Source organism: Chinchilla lanigera, unplaced genomic scaffold (assembly GCF_000276665.1).
Source record: "Chinchilla lanigera isolate Chin_1 unplaced genomic scaffold, ChiLan1.0 scaffold00118, whole genome shotgun sequence".
Taxonomy (NCBI): Eukaryota; Metazoa; Chordata; class Mammalia; order Rodentia; family Chinchillidae; genus Chinchilla; species Chinchilla lanigera.
The window spans coordinates 40083-58294 of record NW_004955519.1 but is presented as its reverse complement, the minus strand read 5'-3'; the positions used below and the strand labels follow the sequence as shown (position 1 = coordinate 58294).

General features: G+C 35.0%; 1 protein-coding gene across 2 annotated transcripts in view; it reads right to left on the bottom strand.

The window, feature by feature from the left end:
* Scml2 (sex comb on midleg-like 2 (Drosophila)) overlaps positions 1-18212 on the bottom strand; it is a gene marked incomplete at its 5' end in the record, with an annotated part of 67388 nt that overhangs the window by 25932 nt on the left and 23244 nt on the right. Inside the window, 2 exon segments of one of the 2 annotated variants that reach the window (XM_005409124.2) lie at positions 4736-4953; positions 5078-5122. In XM_005409124.2, the coding sequence (XP_005409181.2) occupies positions 4736-4953; positions 5078-5122 (263 nt within the window). 2 annotated transcript variants of the gene reach the window in all.

The following is an 18212-nucleotide window of genomic DNA, read 5'->3' as shown; positions in this document are numbered from 1 at the left end:
CTGGATTCTATTGTCAGTTTCCTCATGTCAGATAAATGGTAGCCTTCCCATCAACATCACTGCATATGTTACACATAGGCACATATTACACAAAGTAATGCTAAAAACAACAAAAATGGAAATTCACTTTGTATAAGACCCCTTTCTTTAGATTGTACTTTGTCTGCCACCAAAATCTATCTGCTTCAATTCATTCTCCAGTGCATCTTCAATTAGCTGCTTTTTTTTCCTATTATTTCTGGATTTTAGATGTATTTTCTTTGGGTGAATCAAGTAGAATGTAACTCAGTGTCTCAGTGATGGGAAAGTAAATTAAGACAGATTTATATTTAGATGTCCCCAAAATCCTCATGTGCTCATGGGGGGTGATTTGGAGGTTGGAGGTGACTGGATCATGGGGGCACGATGCTTACCAGTGGATTAGTCTACAGATAAGTTTATAGATAAATGTGATTTGGGAGGTGAAGCCTTGTTGGAGGAAGTGGGTCACTGTGGGCATGGCCTGGAAGGGTCTATCTCTTTCCCTCTTCCTTTCATCTCTCTCTCTCTGCTTCCACTGCCATGCCATGAGCTGATTCTCCTCTGCTTATGGCCCTCTGCAATCCTGGCCTGTCTTGGAAGCAGCCAACTCTGGACTGAAATCTCTATGAGCTATGAGCCAAAATAAGCCTCCTCTAACTTGTGAGTGCAGGGTACTGTTTCTAAACAAGTAGAAAGTAAGACAGATTTTGGTACCAGAGTGGGGTTGTTTCTGTGATGCTACCTAACCATGTGGTTCAGAAGCCTTTAGAACTGGCTTGCAGGAAGAATTTGGAATGTTTGGAGATGCTGGCTGGAGAAGTAGCCCTAGGATCCTGAGCCACATTTGACAGGAGATTCTGGTCAGAACTCAGAAAACAGTATTCTTGGTGGTGATGTAGCTGCAAAAGACCAAGCTCAAGAGGTTTAAGTTGGGAAGAACAACTCCACTGACAGATGGACTCCAGGCCTGTGTGTTATGTTCTGGTAGAAAATTTGTCTGCACTTTACTCGGGTCCAATCAATTTGTGGAAGTCTGAGATTTAGGATAATGGACTATTAAACTAGTGGAGGAAATTTCAAGGCAGCCAAACATTCAGGCTGTGGCTTTGGGAGCTGCTGGGGTCTTTTATCCAGCTCTACACTGCAAATTAAGAGCAAACAGCAGAGCAGAATGATTTAAAGTTTTGAGTTTGGCCAGAAAGGAAAAGTTGGGGCCTGCAAAGATGGTGCAGAGGAGAACTTGGTGGCTGGAAAGATTAGCATTAAAACGCCACGCTCTCTTTTTTTTTCTCTCTCAACTTTAGTGCTTGTGAATGGGATGAGCCATTGAAAAGGTCATACAGTTCAGAAGAAAGGAACAGAAATAAGTGAGAAAATGCTTCCTCTCCATATTGATGAACCACGCTACCGTGATCATCCAAAAAGTATTAAACATCTTATAAGAGAGTTTACTGCCCATGTGGGCTTAAATTATACAGCAGGTGGTATGTGAACACTTAGAAGAGGTTGTGGTTTTCCATTTAAAGTAAACATGTTAGCAGGGTTGGTCACAAAATAAAATTGCTGAAATAAATGTGAAACAAGTCAAACTCACAGAATTCAGAGGAAAAGGGCAAAGAAATTAAAAGGAGGGAAAAAAATATGTAGAGAGCTTGTCCAGAAGATAAAATCTACATATAATATGAATACCTGAAACAGAGAAGAAAGCAAATGAAGCTGAAATAATAATTAAGGAACTAACTGAAGAAAACTTTCCAGAGTTGAAGAATGAAGTAGGCCTACAAATGAAGAAGGCTCACAGAGTATCTTTAAAATTTCATGAGAAGGAAACAAACATATCCTTATGACTTCTTAAAATTTCAATAATAAAGAGAAAGTTTTGCAAGTATTCCAACAGAATACGTTACCCATAAAGGGACAAAAGTCACAGTGACCTCAGGTTTTTCTCTTACAATTCTAAATGCCAGAAGACAATGAAACAACATCTACACAGTTTTAAGGGGAAAATTTTAAATCAAGAACTACATACCCTGCCAAGTCAATATTTGTGTATGAAGGCAACTGGAAGACTTTTTTAGATATCAACGGGTTAGGAAAGTATATTAATTAAAAGTCTCCTCTGAAAATTTTGCTGAATGACTTACCACAGCCAACAGGAAAGTTAAAAAGAGTAAGCAGATAACTAGATGAAAGATTTGATGGTTAAAACTAGTTAAGAAACATGGTATCTAAAATTGTTATATAGAGGGTAATAAACCTAAAAGCAAAGTAGATTTGTAAGCTAAATCTAAACTTTTCAATTCCAAAGTGCATGTCAAATATTCCATGTAATGGGCAAGTAAATATTGTTTTATTTTCGTCATGTATTATAACAATTCATGTTGTTAAGCCAAATATATGTTAGATGAAAGTGTTTTGTCACTGTGGACAGGACAAGTACAGTAAAGACATTCTAAATGTTAACCTGGCAAAATGTGAAAATGGCACAGTTTTATTTCCATCTAAAAAAAACTAGTAAGTTTATACTGTTAATAATAATAATAATAATAACGTAAGGAGAAAATTTCCAAAGCACTGGTTGGAGAGGTGTAGATATATTTGAAATACTGAATAGGGAAAACCAGCAATTGTTGTATCAGATGGTAGTTCACGTAAGTCAGTTTGTCATTAAGTTGTGGACAAAAATAGACTATACATATTCTAAGTTTCTGAAATTGAAAATAAGTGAAAAACCAAGAAACACTAGCCAAAGTAAAAAACCACGGAAGCATTAAAATTTGCAGAAGAGATATACTGACAGAGATAGAAGTGAATTTTAAAGTGGTTAAATTCCCAATTAATAAGATCCAAACTGAGTAAAAGACAAAACAAAATTCTGATCCAAGATACTCATATTTGTAAAACACAAAGGTTAAAGGTGTTTAAAGGTAGTAGAAACTCTTTAGGTTTAGAAATGGAGAATAACATTTTTATTAGGCAGAAATAAGGATGTTAGAAATTTCACATTTAAGAGACTATACGGCATTCATATGTAAGATTTTTGTTCAACATCTTGATGTGGGTGGTAGTTTTACTGCTGTAAACTGATACAGGTACATGTATGTTAAAATACATTTAAAATTAGTGATTTTATGTATTTAAAATTCATTGAGTGAGTAACCCTTCAATTACAGAGAATACATGCAGGGAAAAAAAGAGCAAAAACAGTTTAGAACAGGACAAAAGAAAAGATGGCCTGAGGGGATCACAAGAACCAGCAGGATTCCACTCTTTTGCAAGCTCAAAATTGCAAAGGTTAAAGACTGCTTTGAGAGGAGAGCCCTAGGGCAACATGCTCTGGAAAGGCAGCAGACTAGGGAATGGGAATTGATTCCTCAGAAATCGGTTCATTGTGCTCAGCCATCCACTCAGAGGTCACTGCAACCATCAGCAAGATGCAAAAGGGCTCAGCTACTGCTCCTGCTAGTAGCAGGCACCATCTGCATGGTGCTGGTTTTAGGCACATGCAGAATGCAAGAGTTAGGCATCAGGGAAGCATCCACCCAAATTTCAGAAAAAGGCCTGAGAGGCCAGGCAGTGGCCCCTGAGAGGAAAGTTTGTGAAGCTGTGAGAGTGAAGTCAATGCAGTGGAGACCCCAGGATGCTGGAAGAGCCAGGAATATGGAACATCTGTGGAAAGTCCCAGGAGTGAGCGAAGGCCAGCCCAAAAGAGAGGCTTTGAGGGATACAAGGACCACCAGTGCTGTAGGGACAGGTCTACCCAAGTGCTTTGGAGTTCACACATACAGCCACAGATTGCCCTAGGTGCTGGACATGGAACTACAGGGTTTAATATTTGCTCTGACAGATTTTGGATTTGCTTTGGTCCCATTCCTTGTCCCTTTTCTACTTTTGGAATGGGAATATTTACCCTATACCTTTGTACGTCTGCAAAATTTAACTTTCTTTTCATTTTTACAGGGGCTCGAAGATTAGAGTTTGCTCTAAATCTCAGAAGAGACTTTAGACTTGGACTTTTCAGCAATGCTGAAACTATTAGGACTTCGGCAACTCTTAAAGGTAGCCTAAATGCATTCTGCATAAAGAGATGGGCCTGAGTCTTTCCGGGACATCTAGATATAAACCATAACACTCAAACATTATTAAACTCATTATGTTGATTGCCTGTCCATCGTTTACTGAAGTGTAGTTTATGTACAGTAAGATGCAATTCATATATATTTTTAAGGTGCACTGAATTTTAGTCAGGTACAGTGGCACATGTCTTGTAATCCCAGCTCCTGGGGACGCTGAGGCGGGAAGACTGTAAGCTGAAGGTCAGCATGGGTAACTCAGCGATACCATGTTTCTAAGTAAAAAGGGGCAAGGAATGTGGTGCAGCAATAGAATGTGGTGCAGCAATAGAATGCACATGCGAGGTACTCAATCCCCAATATGGTATAATCATTTTTAAAAGTATATAAATTTTAAATTAACTAGCTGGGACATAAATGTATCTATCCACAGTACTTTTGAAGAAAATTATAAATAGTTTCAAATTATCTAAGAAAAGAAATGTCTATTTCTCAATAGCTATATAAGGCCTTAAAGAACTCTATATGATCTTAATACATTCCTAAAGTGCAGAATCATATTGCTGGTAAATTCCTAATTGTATGTCATAAAGAAGGCACTATAGAGACCTACATACAAATTAGTAGGAGATATAACTAACCTTTTTTCCTGAGCTTTCACCTTTTTTCTTTGTTGCGATATTTTTATAAGAACTGCCCTTCTTAGGGGCTTGAGTACGTCCAGATGGTTTATTTCGAGACGATTTCCCGAGATGTTGTGTTGGCAGTATTACAGCAGTTTCCTGTGGAGACTGCATTGAATGCTGGGTTGCGTCAGAAGGGGAAGATTCTATTTTTTCTATATTCTTTGCAATAGGAACTGAGAAAAACACAACAAAAAAATTAAAGCAAATAACATAATTAAGGCATTATCTTCTTATGATGACTCAAGAGATGTTTAAGTTAATGACAAACTGACTTAAGAGATGTTTAAGTAAATCTACCTGGTATATGTAGAAGCTTCTGAATCTGTTTCTTCCTTCCTCTCACTATCACAATATCAAGAGATATTTAAATAATTAGTAATTTTGACATAGCACAGGAAAAATATCTGGCAATTTACCTTTTACTACATTCCACATCTTTTTTCCTTAGCGCAAAAGAAGTCTTTCCTTCAGAAAACACTACCCAATTATGTCATTTATAGGAATCATCTTATACATCAATATAGAAAAACAGCAAAGCAACTACCTAGGGATCTTTATTCATCTTTCAGAGGACAGTTAATTCCTTTTTTAAATTTTTTGCAGCTTTATAGATGTATAATTTAAAAATAAAATTACACATATTTAGGCTGGATTCATTATATTCTTACATGTATATCAAATAATAAAATTTCATATGCTATGATACAAACTGTACATTAATGCTGTCACAGAAAGGCTATTATCATGCCCAAGTGATATGAGGGTACTAGTTACCTGGTAGCCCAATCCAGACGATTTTAATACTTTGAGTGAAAATTACCTGCCAGGTTACTTTTGTCTATGTTCACAGTTCAAAAAAGAGACATGTATAGTATTAATGTCTTAATAATTCATTATTACAAAGAATAAACTTTACATATAGAAAGTACTACAGGCACATAAAAAATTTTATAGTAAGAGCCATATAAGTGAAATGTTTATTATATACCTGTGCAAAAATCAAGTTTGAGGGTTTCATTTTACACCTGAAACAATCTACTGCTTTGCTCTTCTTATATTCAGAGTCTATGTAGGTGTAAATCTGACCTGGTACAGAATGTTCCACCTTTTCTGCAGCTTTTGAATCTACCTTTTACTTATTACCTTAGGGGCCAGGGCAAACACGGACCACTTAACTGCCACCATCATGTCCACTGCCCACCTTTAAAAGTTATTCAACTATACTTACATAAGCCTTTCCTTACATTCCATTCCAGGCTCAGTTCTACTTTCTCCAAAAATTCCAGTGACCTATCTTACATCCTTTCTTCTTACACAATCTTCCTATCATTATCTTCATGATTTATCATTATACTACTGATGCTTCATCATCCTGATCTTACCACTGAAGATTTCAGCTACTCCTTGAAATAGTTATGCTTGGCAATTTCTGGAGTTGTTCTATCTCCAAGACAATGGGTTATGTCCCCTTTCTCTACCTTCACAGTTCTTACTGGTTATCTTCGCTTAAAATCAACTGACCATGCCTTATATCCTCATTAAGGTATCTAGCCATAAGCTCCCACCATTTTCATCTAACCCATTCATTTTCTTCAGGCTTTTCTTTACTCCTTATTCACTCTCCACTCAATTGTCTACCTCCACCAACACCTCTAACCTGTATACCTTCCTTTATGATCTCGTGATCTTGGATCATGTCTGACTTATCAACTCTCATCTGCTTTCCTTGGTTCCACGCTACAGAAAAAGGTTAGCAATCTTTTATCTGTAAAGGACCAAATAGTAAATATTTCAGGCTTTGAAACATTTAGAAGGCCACGCATATGGTTTCTGTCACACATTTGTTTTTCTTTTTTAAACAACCAGTTAGGAATATAAAAAATCATTCTTAGCTCATAAGATAAATGGGCTGGATGTGGTCCTTAGTTTTTAGGTTGCCAGCACTCCTATGTTAGCACATTACCATATTACTGATCTCTGAAATCCTGTAAGATTTTGTAATTTCTAACCTTATTTGATTGTTGTGACTCATTGAGACTCACTGATTCCCAACTTTGCTTCCATGGCAAAACGTTTTTCCCTATTAAGTTGTAATCTCCTTCTCCCTCCTCTTCATTCAGCAGATGACTTAACTTTCAATTTTCATGTGAATATTAATGTAACCTTAACCATCCCATTTCTCAACCTTAAAAAAATTTCTATTTTCAATCTTGTTCTCTCTACTTTTATTAGTCCAAACCTCTTTTACTTACGTCCCAACATTTATCTTCCTGGATTCCTTTGGGACATTATGGCTTTAATTATTCTCTTTCTTTATAGTCTTTAATCACTTGGTTCCCAACTCCATGCTCTCTCTTACAGCCTTTCACATATCCCTTATTTTGAAGTTTTCACTCTGATTCTGGTATATGTAGAAGCCTCTGAATCAGTTTCTTCCCTCCACTATCACAATAGCAAGAATCACCTATAATTAATATTTCAATTTCCTTACTGTTCCATTTTCCCTGAATTTGCCGGCATTTGTCCCTGAAGAAGCTACTCTTCTCCCAAGTATATTTTAAAGAAATTCTTTTGGAGGTTACTTGTTATCATTTCATAATTTCTAAATCAAAATATATCCTCATTCTCCTGGCAATCTGTTCAACTTTACAGTTCTAGTCTCCAACTATGAATTCATGTCATGAATTAAGAATAACACACTGGGTTCTAGGCCTAGGTTCAAGGTCTTGTACCAGGTTGGTTTATGACAGAACTTAGAAGTGTAGGAGGTCCTCAGGAAATATTTACTGATAATCCAGGTACAGTGTCACATGCCTGTAATCCCAGCTACTTGGGAGGCTGAACAGGAACATCACAAATTGCAGGCCAGCCTGGGCAACTTAGCAAGACTTGTCTCAAAAGGAAAAAAAAAGTGGGCTGGATATGTAGCTCAGTAGTTGATCATTCCTGGGTTTGATTTCTACTACTACAAAAAACAAAATTACTGGAGAATGAAAAAATATTTTCAAGCTGGGCATGGTTGTGCACCCCTGTAACTCCAGCTATGTGGGAGGCTGCGCCAATTTGATGCAGTTCTAGGTAACTTAGTAAGACCCTATTTCAAAAATAAAATTCAGTAAGGTCTGAGGATTTAGCTAAGTGACAAAGCTCTTGCCTAGCATGTTCAAGACCCTGGATTCAATTTCCAGTACCACAAAGAAAAAATATTTTTCAAACTGCAAGTCAGTGCTAAATCACCAAAACTAGTACATTCTACATACAATAATTAAATTGCAGCAAATAAAATAGTAATTTCATAGAACATAACAAAGTAATGAAATCAATTATTGATCTAAGAATTTTGGCATTTAAGGATCAGAACTGTAGCTTCAAATACTTCCTTAAAATACCACAATAAAAATATTTTCATGAATATGCAAAGTAAAAAATAAAAAATTTATATGTGAATTTTATTTATGAAAAATTCTAATGCAGAAAACAAACTTTTTAAAGTCAATGACTCAATTTTGTTTACTGCCACATACCTACCATCCAGAATACTTTCTAAACTAATTTAACTGAAATGAAAAACAAATGATCATTGATGCTGAAACTGTATTTAGTATTAAAACTACATCAAATAGAAAATGTTTAAAACAGGTTAAAATTATATCAGCATTAGATCTGTGCACTCACGGTGGTCAAAATTAAGAAATTTTCTGAAAAGGTTATGTGAAATAATAAACAAGGATATGCCACTCATCTTTAATAAAATTGTTATGTGAATACCTAACTCAGAACTTCAAGAAATGGGCAAGTAAAATGAACAGATGCTTCTCAGAAGGAATGCAAATGGACAACAAATATATGAAAAAATATTCAAAATCTTTGGCCATTAAATCCAAATTAAAGTAATGCTAAGATTCTATCTTACAGAAAAATAGCAATCAAGTAAAAAATAACAAATGGTGTGGCTGTGGTGAAAAAGAAACTCCCCTACACTGTTGGTTGGAATATAAACTAGTATAACCATTATGGCAGTCAGTACTGAGTTTCCTCGATGAACTAAAATTAGAATTCCATGTGACCCAGCTATCCCCATCTATGTATCTTCCCCAAATAGCTAAAGACATCATACTACAGTGATATACGCATACCAGTATTTACAGCAGCGCAATTCCTAATGGCTAAATCCTGGAAGCTGCCTGTATATCCAACAAATGACTGGATAAAGACACTGTATCTAAGCATAATGGAATACTAGTTGCCTATAAGGAAGGACAAATTCAAACCATCTTTAAAAAAATGGATGCACCTAGAAAATATACTGAGTGAAATAAATCAGAAACACAAGCTTAAATACTATACAGTATCTCTCATTTGAGTAAAGCATAGTACAAAGAACACAATAAAATATGAACAGAAGGAAACACAAGGACAGATCTCCTGGAAATGGAAGGGGTCTGGGAGACACCTGGTGAGAAGAGAGGGGGAGGGGAAAGGGAACCAGGTAGAATAAAGATATGCCATGTACAGGAACATAACATCAATGAATATAAACATTGTATGTCACAAACATGCAATAACATTAATAATGTCAGCAAGAACTCTAGTGGAAAAGGGGGATTTAGAGGAGGAGGGAAGTAGGTAGGAGGAAAGAGGAAAGAGATTTAAAAGAAAAAAAATCAAACTGTATTACATAGATGCACCCACTACCCAAAATGATTTTAAACTGCATATACTATACTGTAAACATATACTAATAAAAAAGAACCAAAGACTTAAAAACCTAAGATCTGAAACTATGAAATGACTAAAAGAAAACATGCAGAAAGTGCTTCAGAACGGGCAAAGCTGTTTATTTTTCCTTTTTATAAATGACACCAACAGCACAGACAACACAAGCAGAAGTTCACAACTGGCAAATGAGACTATATCAAACAAAAAAGCATCTCAAGCTGTGCTTTACGTTTACATAACATTTTCTTTTAACTCACTTCTAATGTAAGATAAAGAGGAAACTGTGTGTCACCACTGTAAGTGAGAAATGATCATAACTTGCCTTAAACAATCATACAAAGAAATAAAGAAATGTATGTCTATGAAATTTTCTTAAGAAGATAAACCAGTCATTTGTAGGAAAATGGATATACCTTGAGACCATGTTAAGTGAAATAAATGAGACACACAAGTTTATATATCATAGTTTCTCTTGTATGAGAAACCCAAATTACAAAGAAAGAGCAAAATAAAAGATAATAGGAAGAGACTGATCTTTCCCACATAGGAAGGGGACCAAGAGATGTAGGCAAAGGGGAGAGAGGAGAGGAAAAGAGGGTGAAGAAATGAATTAAGATGTGTTATGTGCATGTACCAGCTCCACATAAGGAATGTAAACATTATGTAAGGCAAACAGGTACCAATAAAAAAACGTTAAAAAGAATTAAGTAATGATGTGTTACAAAATGCATGAATGTTGATATCATGCTAAGTGAATGAAGCTGGACACAATGTGACATATTGCATGATTTTATTTATATGAAATATCTTGAACAGATAAAGATACAGAGATAAAATACAGGCTGGTGGGTAACATGTTGTTGCTAGCCTGAACCTCCAGTGGCACATACATGACTGTATGGCTTCTACTACTGGTGGTACAAACAGATCTAAATGCTTTTATTGGTCTTTTTAATAATACAATTAATAAAAAGCCACCCAATGGGATAGTCATGCACATACCACCTACGGTTCAAGCCAGCAGGAATGTAACATGTTCAAATCAGAGCTGCCCAGCAGCGTGACAAGAATTATGGCCCAGTCATGAATGTGTTAAAGAGAGAAGGGGAAACAACTGTTTAATGGGGTTTTCTTTAGGATGATGAAAATGTTTTGGAACCAGAGAAAGTAAATGGTGGCAAAACAGCACGAATGTACTAAGTGTACCTGAATTAATAGTTAATCTTAAATTTTATGTTATGTGAGTTTTGTTTAATACCATTAAAGGGGAAAAAACCCTGGGGATTTAAAAAAGGAAGAGAAATTTGTGTACCTCACATATGCCAGAGACTTTGCCCATATTATTAAAACTTACCTTTATAATTTTGTGAAGTATTTTTCTGTGTGTATTTTACTGGGAATTAAACCTGGGGCCTTCCTGATGAACTACATTCCCAGCCTTGGATTTTTTTTTTTTTTAATTTTAAGACATGGTCTTGCTAAATTGCTCAGGCTGGTCTTGAACTTGTGATCCTCTTGTCTCAGCCTCCCAGAATGCTGTGATTATAAGCATGTGTCACTGTGTAGAGCTATTATCTCCATTTTAAGTATAAATAAATAGAGGCTCGGCAAGATAAATAACTAGCCAATCTAGTGTCACACAAGTCCACAACTGGTAGAACCAAGATTCAAATACAGGACTATCTCAGCCAAAAAGCCCATGTTCTTTGCTTAAACTGGGCATTATTTCTAATTTGAGAGGGAAAATGAAAAGATTTCTTTTGCAGTACTAGCAATCAAACCCAGGACTTTGTACACGCTAGGTTAGCACTCTATCCCTAAGCTAGATCCCTAGTTTGACGTCTTTCAATCAAAATATTTTCTTCTATAAACTTAAAAAACAGAAATAAATAATCTTGTTAAAAGTTTTTCAGGTTCAAATTTGAGAAAACTTACATGTAAACCACAAAGAAAAAAATTTACAGTAGTGCTGAAAACAAGTATCGACATACTCTTAATAATCTAGTGTTTAGTCCCCTGAGCTTTATTAAGATATAAAAAATGTTTTAATTGTACTTCAAAATAATTAAGGTTATAACTGAGTGAAAGCAACTGAGTTTTCAATTCTCTTAGCTAAATACACCTTTAAGAGTAAAAAAAAAGGGGCTGGGGATTTAGCTCAGCGGCACAGCGCCTGCCTGGCAAGAGCAGGTCATGAGTTCGATTCCCAGTACCAGAAAACAAAAACAAAAACAAAAACAAAAAAAGGGTAAAAAAGCACCAAATACTGCAGTACCACCTCCTGATAAATTTTCTTGGCTCTTTATACATTTTCTAGTAGAATTTCTGTATTACAAGCACTTACAATCAGATTATAATTCTATCAATTACTAGAATAACAGAGTAAGAATATACAGGTAGATGGGACCAAACCAATATACTTTTATATACATGAAGCAGAGCACAATATACACTTTTTGAAATGTTCTTAGTCTCAATGACTACTGGCAATTTATGTTTCCTTTCTTCCTCTTGAGCGTAGGGCCTTTGCACTGAACTATATGCCCAGACTTTTTTTATATTTTATTTTGAGACAGGGTCTTGCTAAGTCACCAAGTAGCCTAGACTGGGCTTGAATTTGAGATTCTCTTGTCTCAGTGTCCCAGAGTGCTGAGATTATAGGCTTGTGCCACCACACAGTTTAATGTTTCAAATTTTTAAATTAAAATATCTTAAAGGCTTACATACTAAAATATTAGCAATGATTATCTCCAGAAGAAAGAAATACAAGTAATTTTTAGATTTTCCATATTACTTAGCCTTATTTTCCAAATGTTGTACAATAAATACCAATGTTGTCATTAAAAATACAAAATGCCCAACAAAGATAAACAACTTAGCCACATTTTTAAATAACAATATAGCCAGTCACTCTAAATATTTAGATGTCTCTAATGAAAACAAATACTCTGATACAGGCATAATATTCTACTTAGATAAAAAGTCATACAACCTTTCAAGTAGCATAGTTTTGGCTCTTTGCATTAGGTTTCAAAATCATGGATTCAACCAAGTAAGGTTTTAAAATACTTGAAAAAAATTCCATTTCTACTGAACATGTACAGACTTTTTTCTTGTCATTTTCCCTAAATACAACATACCAACTATTTACATAGCATATACATTCCAATAAGTATTACAAGTAACCTAGAGACTATTTAAAATATATTGAGCACTGTGCACATGCAAATAACATAGCATTTTATGTAAGGGATTTTAAGCATCCTTGGATTTTGGGATCCCCAGGGGGTCCTGGAACCCTCTGAGGATACTGAGGTACCTCTCGTCAATTCACTAAATATAACATTAGAAATACTCATTCAGGTTCATCACATGCCAGCAGTGAGGTTTAGAAACCATACAAGTAAAACATAATCTGCAGCTCCGACTCCAGCAAATTCAGAATTAGAGTGGATCATCTCAATACTCCAGGCAGAAAATTTTCAGAGAAGCTGACTCAGAACATAAAGGAAAAAGCATCAGTATTGTCCAAGTAATAGACTGTCAGTGTCAGATACCTCCTACACAGACCTCAATCCTGCCTCCCGCAGATGTCTACATACACTCTTCCTTGTATCACCAATTAAAGACCTCTCTAAGGCACTACGTTTTCACTTAATTGCCCACTTTCCTTCTATGTATGAAACAAACTTAAAAGCCCCTTTCCCTTCCCACTCCTTTCATTTTTAAAGGTTGGTTTGACAAACTAACTGCCACAATTAAAAAAGGATGAAATTACAAAGGAAAACAAGGTTTCTAAGTTTTAGTGGCAACTCTCCCAGTTTTTATGGAAAATGAACCTGTCTTTCCGTATTTTAAGCCTTATTTAACCTTGCACCAACTTCCCAGTTCTGACCTGAGGGCTTACTTCAGTTCCCCACTTATCTACCAACCACAACATAGGAATGCAACAGCATAAAGAAGTCCCTCCTGTTGCCTTAGCTCCTCCACCATCCTTGAGATTGGTGATGATCTGTGTAGACTTCCGTTCCAACACTAAGAATCAGTTTTACAGTATTAAAAATACCTTAAACACAGAAGAAAAAAACTCCTACACAAAATGAAAGAAATGATTCATTCAGAAAATTATTTCATTTAAAAGTGTTTGGTTTTGGTGGTCTGACCAAGCATTTACATTTGGGATGTGCTGGTATGTCTTTTCCAATAGGTTTTTAAAAATTATGTCTGCCAAAAAAAAAAAAAAAAAACCACACTGGGGCTGGGGATTTAGCTCAGCGGCAAAAGCGCCTGCCTGGCAAGCGCAAGGTCGTGAGTTTGGTTCCCGGTACCGGAGAAAAACCAAAAAAAAAAAAAAAAAAAAAAAAAAATTATGTCTGGACACCTAAACCCAAACCAAATAAATTTTAAAAGACTAATATCTTTGATCAATTCTTATTGTAAAACTGGGCTTGGAGATCTAGGATAAACAGATTAAAGGAAGAAACTCATCATATACCTTATAAAAATACTTTAAATGCACGAAACATTTAAACATTTAAAGTTACTGAAAACTTGAAAACAGTTGGGAAAAATTTCCCAAACGTAACTCAAAAGTCAAAGGGCAGATCTCTAATAAAATATGAAAGTCCAACTAAAGTTGTTTTTCTATCTGCATACCAAAGCAGCAGTGCCTTTGTTTCTTGGCATATACGCTAAATTAAAACCAGAAAATCTAACTTAGTAAAATTTACACGGTTTTCCTATCCTGTTCCAAAATTTCATCTCATAAGTATTCAGCCTAGAAAAGAAATCATAAAAATGCAAGAAGCAGCTAGAAATCACAATCAGAATTTGGAAGGGCTTTATAAGTCTTGTTTTAAAAACATTATCTGTTTTCTACTTGTGACCACAAAAGCTCTATAAACTACTCCTTTCAGCTTCATTGGGGAGAGGGGGAGGGTATTTTCAATGAAGACTTTTATTTCACAACTGCCACTCATGTATGCTTGACATTTTTAAAGAAGATTATAATCTCCATAACCTTGAATATTTCCAGAAGAAAGTTCACACAAAAGGAAGCAATTTCAGTTGTTTTAGGTCGAGTCATAATTCATCTAACATGAGTTTTTAAAGGCCATTTGATTTTTTGCACCATATCTTTTTTATTCCTAAATGATTTCTACAGAATGACTTCTATTATGCTGTTTAAAACAATCACAGCAATCATTGCTACAATTACCACAAAAATACATTAACTGCACTGGTGTAATATTTAATTAGTAAAATGTTATTCCCATTTCTGTACAATTAAATACTTTTAGGAAGCTCAATCCAATACCAGTGAAAAATCATTTAATGTCATATTCTTAAAAAATAATTTTTAGAAATTGAGAACTTTCATTACAAAGTGGTGATTTAAATAACCAAATCTGCCTTACAACAGAGTTGTTCTTTTTTTAAAAATGAAAAAAACATTTTTTATGGTAGAAATAACCAAAGACTGATTTTTCCCTATACCATAAAACAAATTTTTGAAGTGAATGTCTAAACAACAGTGCCAATAGTTTCAGTAAGTAATATTTAGGGAAAATGTACGATTTTCTAAGTTAACAGAAATTACTAGAATATTCAATATACAAAAGCTAACAAAGCAGACAATGAATTTCTTTTACCACACCTCAATTATAATATAAAAAACTTCTGCTGTAATTCCTACCTTTATAAATATCCTAGAGAAAGATGTTGCTGCTGTATTTACCATTAAGTTGATTTAAGTTTCACTTGATGGCCTTGCTCCTTACCAGGAATAAAACTGCAATTCTGGAGAAAGCCAGTCAACAACAAAGCCCATGTTGCCCAAGCAAGCCTGAATTTCTAGCAAATAGGGATGAAGCTATTTGCATTTGTTGGTTTAAAGGGGGGAGGAGTAGGAGGAGGGACTAAAGGGACTGCTAAAGTAATTCGCATATTGTCTGTGGCCTGCAGAGACAGTGATCATCAGTCACCTGCTCAAACTTCCTTCACTCCTGCCTTAGACAAGGACCAAAGGTTACCCTGGGTCAGAGAATCTGGAAAGACATGCCAAGATCTAACTGCCAACCCATCACATCTATAGACAAAGTTATCCCTCCTGGGTCACATGTACTGAAAACCAAGACATTTTAATAGTCTCAAGAGGACTTGTTAAAATGTATCATAGAACTGAACCAAAAACTGAACCAGGCTCTGCTTTCAATTATTGTAGTACAGTAACCAGTTGAAATATTTTAAGCAAAGAGAAGACATTTGCTTTTTTAAAAGATATTTCTCTGCATCATAATAGCCATCTCGTTGTACAAGCAAAACATTTATTCCAAGCTGTTCATATGAAAACAGAAAATTATTTTAAATTTTATGGTTTTTACATGAAATATTTGGATGAATAGCATTTCTAGCCATTTCATGTATACCAAATAAGAAGAGTACTGAAAATACTAAATATATTAGTCCGTATTTTATTATAAAATACATTAAGGACAAAAATCTGTATGAATACTTCAGCATTTATTTAGAAGCCCTCTAGAAGAACTAACACACCTTGAACTTTTTACAGTCTTGGTTATATAGCTCTGCCACTTCTGACCTACTATAACACAGAAATGAAAAGTGCAGCTTTATGTTTTTTTTAAACCAAACATATACATTCCTACAAAAATAAAAAATTGGTGAAGATATGCCCATAAAATTTTAATTTCGAAATTTAGAAAGGTAAAGCGCAAGTTATGGAATCCATATACTCCTTTTGTGTGTTTCTGAACATAGAGGGAAAAAAGGGCATAATTTCTAATTTTGTAGGGGTAAAAATGAGAAAGGGGCAGGGGCCAAGAGTAGACTATTTCTTTTTTGCTCAATGAAAACTGAAATACTTCCCAAAAGACAAATATTGAAAAGCAGTTAAAAGGAAAATGCTGTATGTAAGGAGTTGTTCAAAGTAAGTCTGTTACACATGAAGTGACAGTTACATTTTTAAAAGATCCAAAGTCTAGATTTTAAAATCCATTCCTTTAAAATTAAACTAAACCACACATACACCTGCACACACACAAACCAGTATAAAATAAGCTTACGTTTAAGATTTATGAAATTTTTCTTTTACTTTAATCTTAAGAAAATTTCTGTTTGTAAAATTATGTCTGAATTGGCAGTGAAGAAAATCTGATTTGCTAAGTAGGTCTATCAAATATTCAGTATCAGAAATGTGTTTGCAAAGCTGTGAAGAAAATGCCATGTTACTACTACATTCGATTTCTAAATTAAAGCTGTATCCATCAGAGGAAGGAGGGTGGAAAACTCAATAAACTAAAGAGTTGGTTGTATCAAGAAAAGAGTTAAGATAGTCACTGAATGCTTACAATGCCACTGAACAAGAATGTTTGGCTATATCTCTCTGACTTTAGGTTTTCCCCTCCTCCATGGCTCCTTTTGGACCACAGGAATTCCTAGATACCCTTGGGATCCTGCAACTTTATACTCAAAGCATCTGGAAGTTTGCTGCCTACTCTCCTTCCTGGTCTGTAAGGTCACATTGTTAAAAGAATTACATTACAAAAGGACACTTCATAGCAGTGTAAGTCATTAATTTACGATTAATGCTATATAAACCTGAAGCTAAACTTAAAACGAGTAAGTTTAAATTTTAATGTATACATTGAAAATTATTCAAGTACCTTTAAAGTAAAGTAGAATGGTTCACAACATAACAATTTTTTACAAGCCTTGAATATCCCATAATCTTAGAAAAAATTAATATTGGGAATGTTTTAAAAAGAATCTTCTGCTCTGAATCCCCCAATTTCACAAAAGACTAAAAATCTACATTTATTATTCATAAATAAAATATCCATTGGTTCTAAGCTTCAATTAGCTTTTTTTTTTTTTGGTTTTTCTCCAGTACCGGGAACTGAACTCACGACCTTGCGCTTGCCAGGCAGGCGCTTTTGCCGCTGAGCTAAATCCCCAGCCCCAAGCTTCAATTAGCTTTAAATCTTCCATAGCTTTTCAAAGTAAGAGTGGTTCCAGATTTGATTCTAAGGTGCAATATTATCGTATCTTGCTCTTTCATGTATACAATATGTGGAATGACTGGCTATAAATTCCAGTGACTGTATGCTAGAAACATGGGAAGGGCAGTTGAAGAAAACAACAACAACAACAGTAACAACAACAAACAGTAGCTCAGAGGGTATTACTAAATTCATATCGTTATTCAGAGGAAACTAAGATATCTGACTCAGCCTCTTTCTCCAAGTTGGCAAGAATACAACACATAAGCTTCTTTCCTTTTTCTCAGCAGACATCAAATCTGATCAACTGTGACAGCATCAACCACAATTTAAGAGCTCTAAATAACTGTAGGGGACATAACAAGAACTAAGAAAGGAAAGTCTAATAAATAAGAAGCAAAAAAGGCCCATTGTTTGCTCGATTTTGTGTGCAAGTATGCTTTTCAGTGGGGTTTTCTACCACTAATAACTCTAATGATAATTTCACTGTTTCTGATTATAGAAATGTTTATCCAGTTAAAAAAATTTTTTTAAGAAGTTTTAAAGAAAATTCAAATACCATTCATGGATACCTAAATACATTTCTTCAAGAAAGTATGCAACTGAGTATCTTTAGCCATTTAATTATTTTACAGAGTTTTAAGTGCTATGTCCTAAAAAAATAAGGAAAAGCAATTATTTAAAGACTGAAA